The sequence below is a fragment of the Saccoglossus kowalevskii genome, chromosome 9, assembly GCF_978046115.1.
Source record: "Saccoglossus kowalevskii chromosome 9, keSacKowa6.1, whole genome shotgun sequence".
Lineage (NCBI taxonomy): Eukaryota > Metazoa > Hemichordata > Enteropneusta > Harrimaniidae > Saccoglossus > Saccoglossus kowalevskii.
This window is the reverse complement of record NC_140649.1, coordinates 5,841,682-5,864,247: the sequence shown is the minus strand read 5'-3', so window position 1 is coordinate 5,864,247 and position 22,566 is coordinate 5,841,682. Positions and strand designations below refer to the sequence as shown.

Sequence of the window (22,566 nt, the reverse complement as noted above, 5' to 3'; positions counted from 1 at the left end):
GCAATGCTTCCATCACAGCGTACAGCACATTGTATTCTATGGCAATGCTTCCATCACAGCATACAGCACATTGTATTCTATGGCAATGCTTCCATCACAGCATACAGCACATTGTATTCTATGGCAATGCTTCCATCACAGCGTACAGCACATTGTATTCTATGGCAATGCTTCCATCACAGCGTAAAGCACATTGTATTCTATGGCAATGCTTCCATCACAGCGTAAAGCACATTGTATTCTATGGCAATGCTTCCATCACAGCGTACAGCACATTGTATTCTATGGCAATGCTTCCATCACAGCGTACAGCACATTGTATTCCATGGCAATTCTTCCATCACAGCATACAACACATTGCATTCTATGGCAATGCTTCCATCACAGCGTAAAGCACATTGTATTCTATGGCAATGCTTCCATCACAGCGTACAGCACATTGTATTCTATGGCAATGCTTCCAACACAGCATACAGCACATTGTATTCTATGGCAATGCTTCCATCACAGCATACACCATATTGTATTATATGGCAATGCTTCCATCACAGCATACACCATATTGTATTCTATGCAAGAGAGGGAATAAAGTATCTACATATTATTTTGGTACAATTATTTTATTTTGAAACTTCCACTGAAGATAGAATGAATCCTATTACAAAAACCTATACAAAAAAGCACAACTATGGAATAAAGCCCAACATTATCATGCTTATAACTTTTCATTTCCTTAAACACAAAAGTATCCATTTACAACTTCAATCGAATTGCGCAGACAAAAAAAAAGCTGTATTAAAATATTTCTCACAAAAATACAAAAAAAATGCATCTTCCAAGCATTATGTACATCTTTACATATTTATAAACTGCAATATTTTATAATAACCTAGATATGTTTGTCCTGTCTATGATCAGGTGAACAAAAATAACATGCAAATAACATTTAGGAATATACATTACATATCATGTCACTCATAAACATGCTGCATTAGATCGTTGTTGCACTCTCAGAAAGATCTTCATCTTCCTGCCGAACGTTTTAATAAAGCACTTGTCACAGCACAATATACTATTCAGTATGGGATCATACGTGATGTATAGAACGAACATGCATGTGAAATTTGAATGCATGTCATGTGACTATTTTGTTATCGACAGTAGTTATGTGATTGGTTAGAAAGATGTGCCTGAGGGCTATGATTCAATCTGCGAAGCCACTGGAATAATTTCAATTTATTTAGGGAAAAAACATCACTGCATGTTCTTTTCCCATGAGGTAAACAATTTGTATCCATTAGAATGTACCATGCAAAAATTTATCAAGTTGTTAGATAAAGTGGGTGGCTCAATTTCAGTGGCAAATATCACCAAAACAGTGGCATAGACTATATCACTATTTTGTCATGAGATTTTGTTCTATAGAAAAGATCCTTCACAGAATGCACCAGTAAGATTGTGCTGACCAAAAACTGTCAGATTGCATCCAGGTATACTCATTTAAATTGATAGTGATGTCAGAATCACAGCACTAATGTTGGCACAAGAGCAATGTGGCCATATTTGAGTTGCAGTATTCGGTATATGTACTTGAATGTGATTTACCAGACAAAGTCGCATTTATAAAAAATCAGATAAAGGGTTATTTAAGGCCTGTACACATTATAGAATACTTGTAATAAGTTTGGGGACAAAATTCACTCAGTTTTCCTGTATCAAATCATCTTGCGTATCGATGGTTTTTCAATATTTAAAAATAACAAATGCCACAAATCAAGTATACTTTCAAAAAAACATACTATTAATTTCACAGACTGAACAGTGGATTTACTACTAGAACATAGCACTATGTAGACTGTTGATATGATGCAATCAGTGAAATTTCAGCATTGTTATAATCAAAATATTACCCAGTTTGTCGAAAAAATATACAGGCATTCGTTTTACTTCTAAATGTTAAAGTTTAAGGTTAAAAAAATAAAATGTCATAAAATAAAAATTTGCACATGACGGGCAAAGATTCAACCAAAAACAAAACAAAACAGAACAGAAGAAAACAGTACAGAACAGAAATCGCAATTTTTGTAATTATTACATTGTATTATGCCTGCTTTTCAAGAAACATATTTTGCAACTTTGCCCGATAAAACACACAAATTGTAAAACAGCCAGCCATTGCTTTCAATGTTTCGAAAAGTGGTTCACTGAAAAGCTGATGCAATGAGATCAAGGTGCAGAGGTTAAACATACAGTTGGCAATTTAAAATATCAAAAGCATGTCAATAAAGATAAATGTTGACAGTTGATATCAAAGTCCTAACGAAGTAAATTGAACCATCACACAGGGGGAAATTGATCAGTGTTGTACCCTGATTGATGAAAAAATCAATTTAAAATAAATGCTCAAACCTTATATTCTTAGTTAAGCAAAAATTTGTATACTATATTGATTTCATTACAACGGGAGAGATAATGAGACAAGGAAAAGATAAGGTTTGTGTTCTGATCAAAAGGGGGCACACTGATCCAAAATTCTGAAAAGTACAGTCATATTCTTACAAGGATCCCAGTCCAGTAAATCCAGGTCACAACACTAAAGTTGTTTCTAGCATGAAAAATGAAATAACTAGGTATCGTTATTTTTTATAATTTCTTATGATTTAGTTTTGTTTCTTTATAATAAAATGGCTGAAAAGGAACAAAAAGATCAAATATACATGTCTCACTATCATGCTCTGAAACATTGTGAAAACCATCCAACAATCAACCAGGTGTGGTGATAATAACCCTGTATCTGATCCTACACCCTGGATATTTACATGTATTCAGACAATTGCTGATATATACCGGCAGAATGGAGACTGACGGATAAAACAATCAATCCTAATTTTCCAATATATTAACCCCCTTGCTGGACTGTCAGTTGAATAATGCACTACAAACAATTCATTATTTTTAAATGTTCTAATGATGAAAAAAATTAAACAAATAGTTGTATTCTTATCTGAAAACTGTAGTAACTCTGAAATGTATACAAATTTCATTTTTTTGTGTGAAAAGCAAACAAATAAATAGTAAATATTACAATCCCTATATTACAATGATGGGGTAACTTGTACCAGACAAACAATAATTGGGTATTGGTGCAGAAACAGGTGCATATTATGTTTAATCACTTGTGAAGTTTATGCCCACAGCCACCAGCTTGCATATATACTGGAATTAGCACCAGGCAATCAGTACTTCAATAAAACATTTACAGATTAGTGGTAATGGACAGTGCAAGACTCAGTTTTTCAGTTTTGGAGATAAAATATTGCTATTAACAAGTGGCATAATCAAACTACCGTATATGTAGCCCTTTCCTACATCAACACCCAATATAAAACTTTGTTTTCAAAAAAAAAAATGTTATTGTAATTTACAATTGGTAAGTTTACGGACTTTGCTTCTGCTCACATTTCCTCTCTGAGTTTCTTTGTCTAGCGCTGAATTGCTGCCACTGTCCTTAGCACCTGAAAGGTATAAATAAATACAGTATGAGCAAAGTGATCTTCACAGCACTAAAACAATTGAACTGACTCTAACACATCAACTGCTGATGCCTTTTTCTCCCCATTTGTTTTGGCTTTCCGTGGTGGCTACACACCCAAGTAATTTGTTAATATAAGCAGCAATGGTGGTGTCGTTCATCATCATCTAAAGGATTTCACTGCTTTGGGACTGCTTACTGCTAAGATATTGCAGAAAAAGTTCTTTTTGTACCCCACCTCTAACGTAACACTACCCCTACCCTCCAGCACTCCCCATTTAATTGTACATGCCCCTCCTAAGGACATCTATAGTTATCTAGAGGGGGCATATACAAGTGAATTGGGTAACAGGGAGTGTTAAAATTAGGGTCAGGGTTCGGGGATACAAAAGGAACTCTTTCCGTTATTGCTTACGAATGGCTCTATTGGTATATTGATTACAGTACTGTATCAAAAGTTTTCAAACTCTTTTATGTACATTCCATTGTTTTGTACATATTCCCCAGCTAGCTCTGGTGAGTGAATTGTATCATCTACTGTATGAGAGACTCTCCCGGCACAGCAAGTGGGTATGTAAATGTATGTACCATATTTTCTGAATGAGATCAAAAAGCACTTTCTAATAATAAAGTATATATAGATTGCAAAATTGTGTTAATAAAACAGGGAATGGAATATCATCATTTCAAAGTACAGCAACATCAATTTTATTTTGTAATCAGTGAATTTATCAAGGTGAAATGATGATAATTAGAGAATAAGGCAAAATCAATATGTTTTTGATCGTCTTCTTTCTCATGAATTTATAACTATAAGGTTTATCAACAGTTTAAGTACATAAAACAATTTTGTATCATTATTTATTGCTTACCATACATGAAATGAATTGATTAGATTAGAGTTTTTGAAAGTTGAACTTTAACTGTATAAATGTTGATTAATTTCTAGATATAGAATGTTTAAAAAAATTCAAACCTGACTTGAAGAGAATGGTGTCATAACTATTCAGAAGATTCTGACAGAGGAAAAGATAATAACATTTCAAACTGAGTGTTTTTATTTTTTTATATCTTATCTGCATCTAGAAACGAGAGCCCTCATAGTTAAAACTGTCAGCTAGTGAGGTAGGGGAACTGTAAAGTCTATGCTATGGATAATGTGAGCAAATAAAAGACAAAATTTGTTGAGTCTTTTAAGGTATATGTTTTCATATAGTTTACAGTAATAATTAGATGTCCATTTTTTTCTAGCATAATGGCATTGCAATGGAGCAAAAAAAACAAAACAATCAATAAAACCTTGAAAAGTGGACTTTCAGATATGCAGCAGACAGAAATCATTTAATAAACCATAAACCAAAATGAGGTATTTGCTATAATATAACATACAAATTATGCAATTTTGGGTGTATGTGAACTTTTATTCTAATAGAGCGAATACGGTATACATAAAACACAGATTAACAGCAAACTATGATAAAGGTGAAGATCTTTACCTTTATTATTAACTTCAAATGTATATGGTTTCTCATCTTCATCATCACCATTGGCATAATATGGTATCTCAATCTCTTCATCTTCCTCATCTCTGCCACCTTCCTCGTTGTGTAAATCTTCTAAATAAGGTACAACTGTCATACTACGTAACATATCAGTGCTATCAGGTAGCGGTGGTAGTGGTACGGCATCCCCAATGATTGGGTGTTTCTTCTGAACCCACCTAATTTGTAAGCAGAGACAAAATGACAGTCTTCATCAGTATACAAATCTGAATGAAATTGGTGAAGTAAAATTTCAATCCAGTGTCGGTTTATCCCAAAAATTATTTAATTCAGATAGCATTACCATCACTTCTTTGCGTACACACAACATAAAATACATGTGCAATTCAAGTCAATAACATGAGATTATAGTGAGAATACTGCAAAGTTTGTAACAGAGACAGTATGGCAATTATAGTGACCATATTTATTAGAAGATAACAACCAAAAATGACATCAAATATTGCTCAGCAGTGTGTATCAGTAACAAGATTCTTCTCCGTCACACAATACAACACGTTGTCCGTTGTAAACAAAGGAAAATGTTTGAATGTGACGTCAGTAACCCTGAACACGTTCAACATTGGTGTAGTTTTTCCTATAAACGAAAAATGTAAATTCTATTGATTTTGATGCTGGATGTGTACATACATGCCTGCTTTTGTGGCATTATAAACATTACAGAGCAATGTGAGTGTAGCTATAAGTCATAGTTGAACAAGTACTTGTCCATATTGAGAGATATTGCTTTGGAACAGCATTCAAAATCAGCCATTTTGAATACATGTATATATCTATAACATGATGTATAACAAATATATAAAATTTGAACATAATCAGTCAAAACAAGTCAGAGATATGGGTCTAGAAGCCCATTCATTGATACAAAATGGCCACCAGTCAGCCATTTTGAATCTTATCTGAAAAACAAAATTATTTGCATCAAGGTCCCATTGTCTGATGTATATACCAAGTTTGAACAAAGTCCATTTGTAAACAGCCGAGAAATGCTTGATTTTGATGATATTTTAGCACAAAATCTTGAATCAGATCGTGAAATTGATGTGCATATGTATAATATTATGTTTGATGTACATGTGAAGTTTGATTATGATTGGTTCATGCATTTCTAAGATACAGGTCCAGAAGCACGCACACTCACACGCATGGACGCACATAGGTCAAAACATAAGTACCCGTTTTCGAACTGTGTCCGAACGGGAACTAAAAATACAAGTAGATTGAAAACTTACGAATGTTGTTTAATTTGCTGAATTGAAAATCTTTTATCTGGGTCATATTCTAACATACCTGGAATAAAACATATTCAAACAATTGCAATTATATTAGATGCACATTTTATAGGCAGAAAAACTTATTACCCTGGCCATAAAGAATGATTTTACAGTGCTTTTGTACATATAGACATCTGGTTTTGATGACTTTGATGATTAGAAGTGCACCTCTAATAGAAGTGCATGTAAACTGAATGAAAATATTGTTTATTTTTGGTCTCATTAGAAACAAAATTATGTAAAACAAGGTCTTTTCAAAAATAATAAATCAAGTGATTGAAGATCATACAAACAGATTATGAAATAAAACAAGATACTTCACATTTGTAATAACTCTGCTGTCTTTGTGGATTGTCTTTCTTATAACAAAGTGGATAGTGTTGTGTATGAGGAAATATTAGCTATTTGTCATGGTTATCCATAATGTTCCTTCCATGGTTTACATAGCAAGTACCAAAATAATTGGGCAGGTAGTTTTCAATAAGTCAAAAATGTTATTGTTGTACAATGGAGGGATGGCACAAAATCATAGTTGTGTCATCTTTACATGTGTTAATAATGTGTCAAGCCAAACCTATTAATCTTTTCACCACCACACTTTCTTGTCTAAAGTTGCACTTTTTTCTGGAAATGAATCCTAATTTTGAAGCCAACGGACAAAATTTGAGTCAAAATTCAGTGGCTATTTTTGTCCAAGTCTTCTGAAGGAAAGTGCAGACTATAAACAAGACTATTTTGTGAATTTGTGATGAAAAGAGGGAACTTGTGGTAAAAAGATTAGAATGTGCATTATACAAGTTATATTTGCTACAGATGCTAAATTGTCATCACATGGCCTAAATATGTTCTCCTTTGTAAGTCACATGGCATCGTCTAAATCGCAAGATTTCATGAGCAAACCTGTGCAGGTTTCTACTGAAAAGTCCCTTATTTTACCTCAGTAAAATACATAGATCTGATTTGTAGTGCCTCTAAAGTATGCGCCCAAAAGGAGTCCAAGTAAAATGTGTCATAAACAAAATATAGCGTTGTGTTGCTGATAGAATCCCTGATGCATTTTTGATGGCCTTTCCACAGTTCCCACTTGCCAGCATGGAGCCTGGCACAAAGCAATACTGAAATCAGTGTTTTAACTTCTAAAGTCTTATCGGCTCACAGTTGTTACCCCAGATGCATACCATAAATACACTGGCTAAGTTTTCAAACATGCGACGGTTGAAAATCTATGTTCATATTATACTGAGAGCATATAGCTTGCATCATACACATGAATATTACTGTGCATTTCACGGTGGTCGTATTTAATAGCTATGTTTCTTTATAGTGTAGTATAATAAAAATAGGGAAACAAATGAATAGATAGAATTGATTTAATTAGTTCAGATAGATCAGATTGCAAAATTTCAGCTCAATTTCTGGCTGGGAAGAAAATCTTCTACTGTACAATTTTGTTTGTGATGCAGGTTGACTGGACAATGCATTGAAGAAAATATCCCTAGTGTTGCCAGAGAAGGTGCACTTAGATATTTACATCTGCCAAAGTGTAGTGGTCGAATAAACAAACCTTGATCATATGGATAAATGCTGTTTTGCTATTTAGAGCATGATTTTGTAAGACAAGACAGAAATCACTTACCCCTAAGTAGTTCTGCCAATAGAGGGCCACATTCATCTGGCACTGTGAACTCTCCTTTACCAATATTTTCAAATAATTTGTAAATGTTGTCACCCTCAAACGGGTATTTGCCAGTAGTAATATTAAATCTGAGAACAAAAACAACACAAGTGATTTATTCAAAATTACCGTATTTGCTCTATTACAGTGTAGTAGCATATGTGTTTACGTAAATGACGAGAGGTTTGTCTATGCTCAAAATAAGTTTTAGTTTAATGAGCAAGTACAAAATAAATGCAATTTTTAGTGCTTGGATTGATCAGAAAATGTACTAAATAGTGCAAATACAGCAACAAATATACATTATATAAACACAAGGCTATGTTTAGATGGAAAGTTAAATATAGCACTGAGGTGAAGATAGTTCATGTGGGTATGAGTTAAAAACAAGTGGGGTGCTATTAATCAAACGCATATCAAGTAGGCAAGCATTTTGCTTATATAACAGCTTATTTACAGGTCACTTTGGATTATGCATTACAAGTAACGTTTTATATAAGAGTAAAAAGTAGTCTTTTATTAGACATCGTGATTTTGAGGAATCTAATTGATGAGAAATAAAATCCCTTGAGTCCATCTGAGTGTTGTTACTGTTTGAAATTGATGTCTTTAATTCCACAATCATGTTAACATTACTATCTAAAACTTGCTCTAATAATTTGTTGACTAAACAAAATAATTGATTTTCTTCATCATTCTGTCATCTCCAAAAATAACTACAGGTATTTGCTCATAGTCCAACTAATGTAAGGATAATCACAATTCTATGTGTTTTCAATCAGATAATAAATTTGACTTAAAGGGCAGTGGTCATTGCACCGCGTCATGTTAAATATAGCGATGTACACATGTAAAATACATTGTTTACATGAAATATGCTGTGTGCCAACCATTGCCCTTCAAGCATTTCAGCTTTTCACCTAACCATTGATAGCCATTATATTACTTACAATGTAATTCCTGCTGACCAGACATCCACTTTAAATCCTGAGAAATAATCCAAACCATTGGCTATCTCAGGAGGTTGAAATGCTGGGGAACCCTGACTTGTTTTACATGTATCACCTTCCAGGAATTGATCAAGTCGCTGCAAACAAAATATAGGATATACATGTCATTTCAGCATTTTAAAATAACCGATGTAATAACTGCAATAAAACCGTACAGGGTTATAGTTAGAAAATTGAAAGTGCCTGTCTAATAACTTTATGAATGAAAAATAGCCGTTGCTAGTCAGTAGCCATAGTTTTAGACTATTTTTTGTTGATTATTTAAGGTTATTTTGTGATTTAGAGGAAATTTTCAATGAAAATTGGTCAGGTTTATAAATATTTTGCTTGTCAAATGAAATTTTGTATCTGTCTGTACCTGTGGAGTGACAGGTGGCTAACAGCCTGGTTGTGTATTATGATAACTTTGTTTATGAATACCCAATAACAATGTATTAAGGTGTAAACAGAAAACACTATTTTAGTGTACATTTATACATGTAGGGCATTTATACTCTCATGTATCATACAGCAATCAATAAACCAACTGTTGGCATCTTAAAACAAGATTTCAATAATTATGTGCCATACCCACTTTATACTAACTTCATGAGTGAAACAACAAGCAACATTCTCAAATTGTATCAGTCACTGATATCACCATGTGAAAACCATGCTGATAAGGACACCACAGTTAAGATGCTATCTGTAAATGAACACCAAAACAAAATGGGTTGACTCCCTACCCTGAGTGAGTGTGCCATAGACTCAATCCACACTCATTCACTAATACATGTAGATGCCACTTTGGAGGAACCTTGTTTAAGGTTCAAATGTTCTTATTGAATAGCATGATAATAGCGATAGCATGTTAAAATTTCCAATTAGTGATCAGTGATTATTAAAAAGTACCTTGTTGAAGTATACAACTAATATATTACATTATGCAGAAGCAAATACACTACGGTGTACTACGTACATGTACCACTACATGTACCACTACATGTACCACTACATGTAGGTGACCCACTACCCTAGGTATACCCAAGGCCTAACCTCAATCACACAACCAATATCTAAAGTAGGAAACAAAGACAAATATTGCAATGCACTTAAAGTGAACACAACTACCATAAATAAGTCAAATTCACCATTGATGAGTTTATAGGTGTGTGTCAGTTAGTCAGTACATCTTTATGACAGAAATCTGTTGAATTGCATTATATACATTTATTCCACAAATCTGTTGTCTATTAAATATTTATAGACAGTAATTCTCCTGCTAGGCATTTTGCTATTTCTATAATGCCTTGTTTTCCAGTGATGGTGATTAAGTTGTACAACTTAAATCTCCTGAGAAAACAGAATTACAAACCAACCACAAAACACTCCCTTGATTGAACTCACCTCATCTTCATCTCTAACTAGTAAGAACCACATATTCACTAAACCTGTCAGTTTATATTTCACTGACTTTTTCAGACAGTGGGTGAATGAACTGACAATGGATATTAATTGTTTTTACGGGACTTATCCAAATAGCATTGAAGTCAGAACCACCAAGCTACATAAATGTATGTAAAAAAGAAAATAAATGTTTTGACCAGAAATCAACATGTACCGATACATGCATCATGACAAAATAAACAAATACCCCATGACATTCACATATTCAATATTAAAGCAATCAAATCAGACTGTTCAAGAAGCAATAAAAAATGACAAACACGTTCAATGAAATTAAGATAATTGAAGATACTGTCAAAGAGAGAATGAATATGGTACATATGAAAATAATCAATACAGTAGTACTGGTAGTCAAAAAAAAAAAAGTTGGTGCCATTTCGATAACAATTCATTTCGAAAAAATAAAATATTTTCTTCAGCAGCCATATGATACTCACATGATAATAAAGAATAATTGAATTCTTTGTGCAACTGACAATGAGAACTGAATAGATGTATGATCTGGCCTGCATGTGACAGTACATTAATGCTTTTAGTAACCTATAGCATTGACTATTGCAGAACTACTGTCAGCTTTAGCCTTTATAATAAAAGTAACAGTTTACAAAACAGTAATACTCCACATCTGATGAAATGAGTTAATTGAAAAGATTTGATACACTGTGTCATAGCAGAGTTGAGTTATACTAATATTTACAGGTTTTGATTTGGTTTTCCTTCATCTGTCAACCAAGACAAGTATATGTTCATGTTTAAAAAAAATACAAATGATTAACACATGACATCATTTATTTTTAATTTCATCTCAATCATTAACAGGTTTTTGTGCTGCAGTAGAGTGAGTTACCGGTATGTGCATGTCTGATTATATCAAAAGCTGCTTCCCATCAATAAACATAATTATAATTATTGCTATTATAATTACAGAAATTCCTTTTCACAGAGATGCAAATTTATTCTTGTATCCTCAACTTTGTGTTTTTGAGAGCAATTACTTCTCTTTCGCATATAAACACTGGCATTACTCCAACAAACAAACAAACACATATCCACTGTCTAGATGGTCTATGTTTATACTGTACATGTACATGATCTGATTTATAACTTGTATCAATGGTATTAGATGGCATTGTGTAAAAACAAAAGCATTATATAAATTGACCTTCTATAACATGTAGTAGATACAGCAGCAGCAGCAGCAATGCACAGAATTCCAACCACTGAAATTGATTGCTACATGCATCACTTCCATACTATTGATAAAAAGTCATTGCTTGAAACATCTAGTTATTTTGAATAGTTACTTAGGACAGGGATTACAAAATATCTACTATATATCAATTTTTGCAGGTGTTTGTAAAGGTGATGGCATAAATACAAATCTAGTCTCAGGCAGGCAGTATTTTTTAAGCAAGTAGTCAGTAAAGACATTCTTGGTCTCTGAGAAGGTATGTCCTCAATGCACAAAGTAGTTCTTTGAAGTGATTAATAGCCTTGATTTGTGTGCTGATCAGAAAACGTTTCATTCGGCTAATATCAAACTGCAATATTAATTCCAAGTTGTGATTTGTAAAATTTCAACAACAAAATGAGCACAAGAGGGCACTGTACCAACATTTGAATTTGAACACTTCATTAGTAATAACTTCTATTATTATACATCTGTCACCGTAACGCCACAAGATACAGCTTGCCGTAATTTTGCGGTATTTTACGGGGTATTTTCATCCCACCATATTAGGAAATGCGAATTCCAAATATGGAATGATTACGCGCGTAAGCCTCCTCTAATAATAAAAACAAAGATGGCTGCCACCAGGGTTTGGCCGGTCTCCATACAAAGAAGCTCGCTGATTCTGCTCTAAACTTTTTGGATTTCGGCATTCCCTCGATGTATCCTTGGAAGGAAAAGCTGTATAATAATAAGGTTATTACGAAGATACCTCAAAATATGCACTCAGACAGTACGCTGTCGCATCGACGTACGCTGCGCGTCGGTCGATACTGCCGCTGTACTGTCTTTGTGCATACTTTGAGGTATCTTCGTAATAACCTTATATTACAATGAAGTGAAATTTGTTTGTTAAAAACAAAACAGCAATTATGCGTGCTGCATTCCTGTCAATGTCATTTCACTGGTTTTTGAAATTACAAAGATACTGTCTCAATAACCAAGGCATTAAAGGATTATCACACTTCCAATGCATACTATTTTGTAGAGATTAGTATAGCTTCTCTAATTACTCACATTATTGTGTTCAGGAAAGCCATTTTTAGCTCCCAGGTCTGTTTCAAACGATAACGCCTAGATAACAAGAAGCTATATAATCAATATAGATGACAATTCAATATACTGGTAGTTATACACACATGTACAATATGTACAACTTCCCATCTTTTTTCTTATATTCTTCATTATTTATGGAAATGAACCGCAATTTTGGAGCCAATAGACAATATTTGAGTTAATTTTCAGTTTTTACTCAAAAATTTGGCTATTTTTGTCCCAAATTTCTGAAGAAAATGCAGACTATAAATGGGACTATTTGTGATGAAAAGAAGCAGCTGATGATGAAAGGGGTAATGATTTACAATGCAGTCAAACCTGTGAATAGCGAACACCAAGGGGGTTTTATTTTTTTTTATATACAGGTGGGATTTTATTTCGAGGTTGAAATGTTTTTTTATTGATCACCAAATCTTACTTAGATATAATATTTGAGAAGGTACTGTGGCAGCAATACTTATTCTAGTTGATCAAAATCGAAATTAAAAATGATTTCTTATTATACATGTATAAAGAAAGTAATACTTGTTTTATAAACAGAATGATAATTATTATTTTGATCTCTAAACAAGCGAGTCTGCAAAAATACTGCTGAATGGCTCATCATATGAGACAGGTGGCTTTAGGTTGTTCATACACTATGCGGCTTGGGAATGTCTAAAAGTGGTCACTAGAGGCAGGTGGTCTTTTACAGGTTTTACTGTATACAAAATAAATATGCAAATTAACTGCAGTGCCTGGGTATTTAGCTTGGAAGGAAACTGTTGGAAATACAAAAATTTTAAACTATTATTTATAGTAAATTAATTCTAAAAAGTGTTTACAAGATTTTCTAAATTCTTCCATAATGTTCTCTTATCATGAACATGTGGAAATGAAGCACAGGTAACTTTGCTCCATGCAAATATTACAGATCTTAATTTAGTGGATAGCAGTAGCTTATGAAAATTAAGTAAGAAAACTGCTGACTTGAATGGAAATAGGTCAGCTGCGAAAATAGGTAATCCAGCTATGTAGCTGTATGTACCATCCCATGCATTGTAGTGAACGCTAGCATGGAAATAACACTACATTTAAATTTATCCAGTGTTAATAATTACATGTATCAATACTGCTAGCTTTTCAAACATGCTGAAAATAGGTCAGGGGTCACGTTTTCAACATATGAAACCACAGACGTTATTGTGTAAGAATCGATAACTCACTGAAGCATATGTAAAGCAGCACAAGGTGGAAGGCCATTGTGCCGGGCATTGAATATCACTATTGTCTCTCCCAACTTGATATGTGCAAATTTCAAGTGCAAGTGCTGAACAATTTTTGCCACAGAAACCATTCCATGTTTGGGACTACATGACAGGGCTGTGTGGCCATCTCTCTATCAAATGGCAATTTAATGTGCTATCCTGACGTCAACCACGCCATGTCGAACACAAGCCCCTGCAGACCTTAACCAACGTTCCCCCAAAGATGCATTCAATAGTAAATGATTCTTGACCAGTGGAATTGGCCTTCCCATTGAGTCTGTGGCATACTCACCCAGGGTAGGGGGTTGACACTTTTTGGTGTTCAGCCCAAGGTAGGATTTGAACTCAAGTCTCCCAATCACAAGACTGATGCAACAACCACTATGCTACCAGTGACTGGTCAGGAAGGCCAATCTTGCTAACCCCAGAGTGTATACAAGTATACCTGCACAATTTATTGAAGATTTATTATCACATCATTTATGGTCTATAACAAGTCATTGTCAATGACACGTCCCCGTTCCGTTCATATTTGAGTGACATATACATTCAAAGCAGATCATGACCAAAATGCACCTGCATATGTACAACACATTGTGCTAAATCTGAACAAAATCCATCCATGCATGACTGAGATCCGGTTCTGGAATTGTGAAAATACGTGATTTTGATGCATTTTCGGCCTTAAAATGGCCATCATTTCGCTATTGTTAAGCAGATCATGAAACAAAGGCACATATCTATTTGTGACATGATGTACCATGTGTGTGTGAAGTTTGAACTTGATCAATCCAGACATGTCTTGGATACGGATCCAGAACTGAATTCTTTAACAAAATGGCCGCCAGTCGGCCATTTCGAACTTGATCCGAAAAAAAAAAAGACGTGCATCAAGGTCCTATTATGTTTAATGTATGTACCAAATTTGAACAAAATCCATCCATGCATAACTGAGATACGGGTCCGGAATGGTGAAAATGTGCGATTTCAATGCATTTTCGGCCTTAAAGCGGCCGCCATTTGGCTATCGTTAATGAGATCATGATACAAATGCACATACATATTTGTGACATGATGTACCTTGTGTGTGTGAAGTTTGAACTCGATCAATCCAAGCATGTCTCGGATACGGATCCAGAACTGAATTCTTTAAAACAAAATGGCCGCCAGTCGGCTATTTCGAACTTGATCCGAAAAAAAAATGACGTGCATCAAGGTCCTATTATGTTTAATGTATGTACCAAGTTTGAATGAAATCCGTCCATGCATAACTGAGATCCGGGTCCGGAATGGTGAAAATGTGCGATTTCAATGCAGTTTCGGCCTTAAAGCGGCCGCCATTTGGCTATCGTTAATGAGATCATGAAACAAATACACATACATATTTGTGACATGATGTACCTTGTGTGTGTGAAGTTTGAACTTGATCAATCCAGACATGTCTCGGATACGGATCCAGAACTGAATTCTTTAAAACAAAATGGCCGCCAGTCGGCTATTTCGAACTTGATCCGAAAAAAAAAATGACGTGCATCAAGGTCCTATTATGTTTAATGTATGTACCAAATTTGAATGAAATCCGTCCATGCATAACTGAGATCCGGGTCCGGAATGGTGAAAATGTGCGATTTCAATGCATTTTCGGCCTTAAAGCGGCCGCCATTTGGCTATCGTTAATGAGATCATGAAACAAATGCACATACATATTTGTGACATGATGTACCTTGTGTGTGTGAAGTTTGAACTCGATCAATCCAAGCATGTCTCAGATACGGATCCAGAACTGAATTCTTTAAAACAAAATGGCCGCCAGTCGGCCATTTCGAACCCGATCCAAAAAAAAAATGACGTGCATCAAGGTCCTATTATGTTTAATGTATGTACCAAATTTGAACAAAATCCGTCCATGCATAACTGAGATCCGGGTCCGGAATGGTGAAAATGTGCGATTTTGATGCATTTTCGGCCTTAAAATGGCCGCTATTCGGCTATCGTTAATCGGATCATGAAAAAAATGCATGTGCATATGTCCCATATAATGTGTGATGTATGAGTGAAGTTTGAACTCAATCGGTCCATGCATGTTCGAGATACAGGTGATCACGGACGCACGGACGCACGGAAGCACGGAAGCACGGAAGCACGGACGGACGAACGCACACAGGGCAAAACATAAGTCCCCGTTTTCGGACTGCGTCCGAACGGGGACTAATAAACAATGAGTTTATGGGGGTAATAAAAAAGAAGTCTAGAGAAGTTGCAATCCTGCAGTTGCAATAAATGACCAAACAAATCATGTAAATACAATGTGGGTGATAAATACCAAAAAGATTTCAGAATACATCTATTACAGATAACAGAATGTGAATGTATTGAATGAAGCAGAAATTTCTATTAACAATTATGTGTGCATTGCGTGCAAGTCTCAACTCTAATATGATTGCATGCAGGCAGTAATTGTTCTATCATGCTGAAATTATTTAATACCATGGCCTAATACTTGTAGCAATCTTTACACCATAACTATATATACATATATTTAATCAAATAACATTTTTACAATCTTGGAATATTATTTTATTCACTGTCAAAATACAATCAACATGGTAACACCCAAATTGCACCCAAAGAAAAAATCAAACAATACATGTACAGAGTTTTTTTCATGTTACATCTAAAGGCCCCAAGCTGGAGATAATCAACATGTAATGTCTAATGTCTCAATATCTCATTACTGTAAATGAGGTATTCAATTGCAGTCACTTGTTGCCAGAGAAATGTTATTTAAATCACCCAATCAATATGCGAATCACCCAAAATACACGAATCACCCAACAATACATGAATCACTAAATCAATATGCAAATCACTAAATCAATATGCAAATCACTAAATCAATATGCAAATCACTAAATCAATATGCAAATCCAATATGATAACACAATGAATATGCAAATATTCAATAGATATGCAAAACTTCATTGTAAAGTTTAGTCTTTAACATTACAACACAAGACATTTGACTTTAACATTACAACATTTTCAATAATATCTGTATGCCGGATTACCCTAACCCCCCAATTCCTGCTTGATGTACCCGCTCTGCAAATTAGACCCCCCCCCCCCCATTTTGGAAAAAGAAGGGGTCCATTTGCGATAAAGATACACTTAATAAACTTTCACTCCCTCGACACTTTCTCATTTGCAAACTCTTCAATCTCATTCATCTTAATCTGAGCTGTTGGACAGACTGGAACAGCACAATGTTGAGTACTCATACCACAAAACAAGAGCAGAAACTAAACAAATAAGCAGCAAATTATTAGCATCCCAGACAACGAAATGCCTCCTGAGAGTATTAAATCAATATAATAGTAAATAATGATGATTTCAAAATTTTTTTCAAATACTTGTACATTGTACACAACTGATTTAATATCACACATACAAGCTAACCCCATAACAAACAGTACAAAATGTAAGAATATAAAACAATACAAAAGACTGTTTTAATAATTAATATGTGAATTTGACAGTAAGTGATACAAAATTACATTTTCTTGTCTTTCTTGAAATATTATAAAACACAATTTGCTTAAATAATAGAATTGTGCTGATTTATTTTGTAAGAAGAGCCAAAAGTTAAATTTGGCATTCAAAGATTTAATCAAAGTAGATAACGTGAATACAAAAGACCAAACAGGAAAGCATTAAGGTTTGACATCATGGTGTGTAACATAATACCAGAGAGTGAGTGATAGAGTTAGATTCTGAGCACGACTCAGATGTAACGAGTATATGTTTTAAAATTAAGTTACTACAGTACAGTTCTCGCGGAATCTTTGGCTTTTGTGGCATCATTGTCGCATACGCATGGCTTCATTGTCGCCTCAGCATCGCATCATTGTGGCATCAGCTTCGCGTCATTGACAATTGAAGCTGTGTTCGCCTCGCTTATTCTGTGGCATCATCGTGGCCTCAGCTTCGCAGTCTCATGGCATCAACATGGCATCAGCTTCAAAGTATTGCGACATGAGTATGACCTCATTATTTTCACACGGAAAAGCAGTAGAGTAAAAAAAAAAAAACATGTACAGAAGTTTGATATGTAATCCATTTGAAATTCAAGGCGGTAAGGGGAATAAAATAATATGACCAAGAGTAAAATGACATTTTAAAAAGATATCTTGTTTAATTATTTAATGTTGCGAGTATTGGGTACCAAAAACTTTGTGAAGTACATTGCAATCTGCAAGGTGACGAGTGTCATATTGATTGCAAGGAAAATCATGATAAATTTAAATTACACGATGCAATCGTCGTTCGGATACAACGCAATTTGCTATACGAAATGAAACTGTTCTTGTTATAAAATTACCTTATTTTCGTTCATTTTATTTGCTGGTAAGAGAACAGATTCAGATTCCTCATTTCAGTGGTATTTTTCTGTGTTTCGTTTAGTTTTAGCAGAGTCCGATCCCATGCCCGGACTACATACATGCAAAACACACGTACGTCGCCTGGTGCGTCGGCGTTGTCGCCTGCCATCTTGATACAAAGTTCCAAAACAAGTGCGTACATTTCTAACTATGATTGGATGGTTGTGGTGGAGTCGGTCTGGTAAAATTTTACATCCAATTTTCAAAATTAAGTCACGATCAGTGACCTAAGCATGACCTATACGTACTTTAAAAGTATTCTCACAAAAAATATTTTCGAATAAAAACGAGCCACATGCCCTGTAAAAAATTGAATAGCACTTGACATGCAGAAATAATTTATTGGGCTTCAGAAAAAAAAAAACGTGTTCAGTGGTGCCCAGTCGATGAACAATTTGAAACTCATGATACACACGGAAGTCATTCGATACTGAATATCATCGACCCCAATCTGGTTTACCTTATTTCCCAACTTGCAAAACTGATTTGTATCTCAGCCCAGTTTTTTTTCTTCTTTTTTTTGAACTAAGGTCAAATCCCGGCCGTTTGTTAAAATATATGTCACAGCACAGTGAATCGACGCCGGAGATTGGATGGTACGACGACCCTTAAATTAGCGTCAAATATGCTTTGTTACAACATCATTGATTGGCTGAGAGTCACCTGATCGGAGCACACAGCCTGGGTCACAGAACCATATTTGTCCGTATTATCAACGGGATTTTGCGAGAGAACCACACCCACACTTTCAACCATTTTTGGCACGGAATTTGCCAACAAATGTCGAAAAACTCGTGAATTTTATGGATTTGAATAAAATAAAGCTGGCGATTGGTAAGACTGGTTAATAATATATCCCCCGATGCTCTTCGATTTTTTAAAATTTTATTTCAAGGTGAGAGATGGATAATTGAAGTTCCATCGATTTCAAGGCGACTGTTTCACCGCGGCAACTCTATGCCGTGTTGTAGTTTCGCGAGGTAAAACAAAAATATAGATATAATAAATAGTACTTGTTTAATTATTTGGTTTTACAGCTCGCAAATTATGGGACATGATCCCCATGAATTACGATAGATAAATGCTGATTGTGTTGAATGACGGACGTCGGGACAGTTTGGAGAAACCAACGGGGATATTCCAAACAAATTATTGGGACACGGCCGGTAGACATTTCAAACAAATGAAATTATTAACGAAAGACGAGATTTTTCCAGATATTTACGAACATACTGTCATACTAAATATATGCAAAATTGACAAATACACAAAGAGATATAAGGTTTTATTTTAGCATTAGAAATATTTTCTTTCACTCGGTCCATGCGTGGGACTTCTATTTAGCTTCATGGTCCTTCGGCTTGTCTTCTCCTTGGGGAAAATAACAATAATTATACAAATCGTAAACTCAACACAGTCAGGAAAAGAAACCCAGACAACCATGTCGTACATCTGTTGAAATACATTTTGTAGCAGTGCGTCACGTCAGAATAAGTTGTTTAAAATAAAATAGTCAATCCCAGCCAAATCTAGGTCAAAGGGTCAGATTGCGTGCATATAATTATAGATAGTTAAAAAAAAAAGTATTTGAACTTTTGACGGTTGTTCAACATCTATGCACGGTTACTAAACTAGTAACCGTGATCTATGAAAACCAGAAAATTGTTAGTAGTCCGAATTTTTGCACAGTCGAAAATAACAGGGAAATTCAACAAGCGGTTGCAAAAGCGAGCGATTGGAAAGCGGAAGCGGGCGAAATGAGTTCTGTACTTCTTTGTTTGATGAAGCGATGCTGATGCCACATTGTCGCCATAATGAGGCCACAATGAAGCGAAGCAATGACCGCCTCAACTTTTTATGTCGCGACATTGAAGCGACGCTGAAGCCATAACAATGCCATATTGATGCGATGCTGAAGCGAAGCTGACGCTGAAGTGAAGCCAAAGCTTCCGCGAGAACTGTACTGTACATGTATATTGTATCCTGCACAAAACCTGATGCAGAGTACAGACGCATACAAAAACCTGATTTGCTCTAGTTACACTTTGATTCATACATGTACATAAAAGAACCAGTGAACAAAACATTACATAACTGATTCCAATGGTATGTGTTTTACCGGTAAATACACAGTGTGCTTAAGTTAAAATCCCATCAAAACACAATTTGTTGATTTGTATTGGAAATGTGATTCTCGAATTCCCTTCTAGGCTCCTTAGTTTTCATTCTAGTAGCCAGGCAACAACAGAAAGCTTCTTAAGGTAATTTTATTTTGTTCAAGGTGATGATGAATATATTTACAATATCTGCTTTCAAGTGAATAAAAAAAAGCAGACATTTTTGGTGTCAAATCCCTTGTATGGGGAAAAAACAACAATGCAAGGAAAACATTTTTTTTCTGTCTATTATATAAATTATTCTACTTATATTGTTTAGTTATCTGATTTGATTTTCTTTTCCACATTATGCTCTATTCAATATGATTTTCTGCAATCACAGCTTTGTGTGAGTGAATAAAAATGGAATACAGGTAGAGCAGGACTTCTATAAAGATGATCAGTTATTATGTGTTACATTTGAAAGAAACATTCTGTCATTTGGGTCCACTACACTAAAATACAGCACATCTTCACCATCATAAAACGCTACAAAATAGTGCATCATTTTTTCAAACAAGTTTTTGTCTATCAATTGATAGATTTATTGCCAATAAAACAGCTGAGTAGACATGATTAATCACATGTTCCAACCTCTAGTGTATTCTACATATGGAAATCCACACAGCCAATATACTGTAGTCAACACATGGATGTTTACACAGCCAATATACTATAGTCAACACATGGATGTTTACACAGCCATTATACTGTAGTCAACACATGAATGTTTACACAGCCATTATACTATAGTCAACACATGGATGTTTACACAGCTATTATACTGTAGTCAACATATGGATGTTTACACAGCCATTATACTGTAGTCAACACATGGATGTTTACACAGCCATTATACTGTAGTCAACACATGAATGTTTACACAGCCAATATACTATAGGCAACACATGGATGTTCACACAGCTAATTTTATAGTAGTGAACACATGGATGTTTACACAGTCATTATACTGTAGTCAACACATGGATGTTTACACAGTCATTATACTGTAGTCAACACATGGATGTTTACACAGTCATTATACTGTAGTCAACACATGGATGTTTACACAGTCATTATACTGTAGTCAACACATGGATGTTAACACAGCCAATATACTGTAGTCAACACATGAATGTTTACACAGCCAATATACTATAGTCAACACATGGATGTTTACACAGCCATTATACTGTAGTCAACAGATGGATGTTCACACAGCCAATATACTATAGTCAACACATGGATGTTTACACAGCCAATATACTATAGTCAACACATGGATGTTCACACAGCCATTATACTGTAGTCAACACATGGATGTTTACACAGCCAATATACTGTAGTCAACACATGAATGATACACAGCCAATATACTGTAGTCAACACATGTATGTTTACACAGCCAATATACTGTAGTCAACACATGGATGGTTACACAGCCAATATACTATAGGCAACACATGGATGTTTACACAGCCAATATACTGTAGTCAACACGAGGATGTTTACACAGCCAATATACTGTAGTCAACACATGGATGTTTACACAGCCATTATACTGTAGTCAACACATGAATGTTTACACAGCCATTATACTGTAGTCAACACATGGATGTTTACACAACCAATATACTATAGGCAACACATGGATGTTTACACAGCCAATATACTGTAGTCAACACAAGGATGTTCACACAGCCAATATACTGTAGTCAACACATGAATGTTTACACAGCCAATATACTGTAGTCAACACATGGGTGTTTACACAGCCATTATACTGTAGTCAACACATGGATGTTTACACAGCCAATATACTATAGTCAACACATGGATGTTTACACAGCCATTATACTGTAGTCAACACATGGGTTTTTACACAGCCAATATACTGTAGTCAACACATGGATGTTTACACAGCCAATATACTATAGG

The 22,566-nt window shown here is 34.9% G+C and overlaps 1 protein-coding gene across 1 annotated transcript in view; it reads right to left on the bottom strand.

The window, feature by feature from the left end:
* Positions 1-601: 601 nt before the first annotated feature.
* LOC100374862 (serine/threonine-protein kinase stk11-like) overlaps positions 602-22,566 on the bottom strand; it is a 35,009-nt gene continuing 13,044 nt past the window's right edge. The window contains exons 5-9 of the mRNA XM_002732040.4: positions 8,994-9,130; positions 8,005-8,132; positions 6,327-6,384; positions 5,029-5,252; positions 602-3,515 (exon numbers count right to left, since the gene is read on the bottom strand). Of these exons, the coding sequence (XP_002732086.2) occupies positions 3,412-3,515; positions 5,029-5,252; positions 6,327-6,384; positions 8,005-8,132; positions 8,994-9,130 (651 nt within the window). The 3' untranslated portion in view covers positions 602-3,411. The remainder of the gene's footprint in view (positions 3,516-5,028; positions 5,253-6,326; positions 6,385-8,004; positions 8,133-8,993; positions 9,131-22,566) is intronic.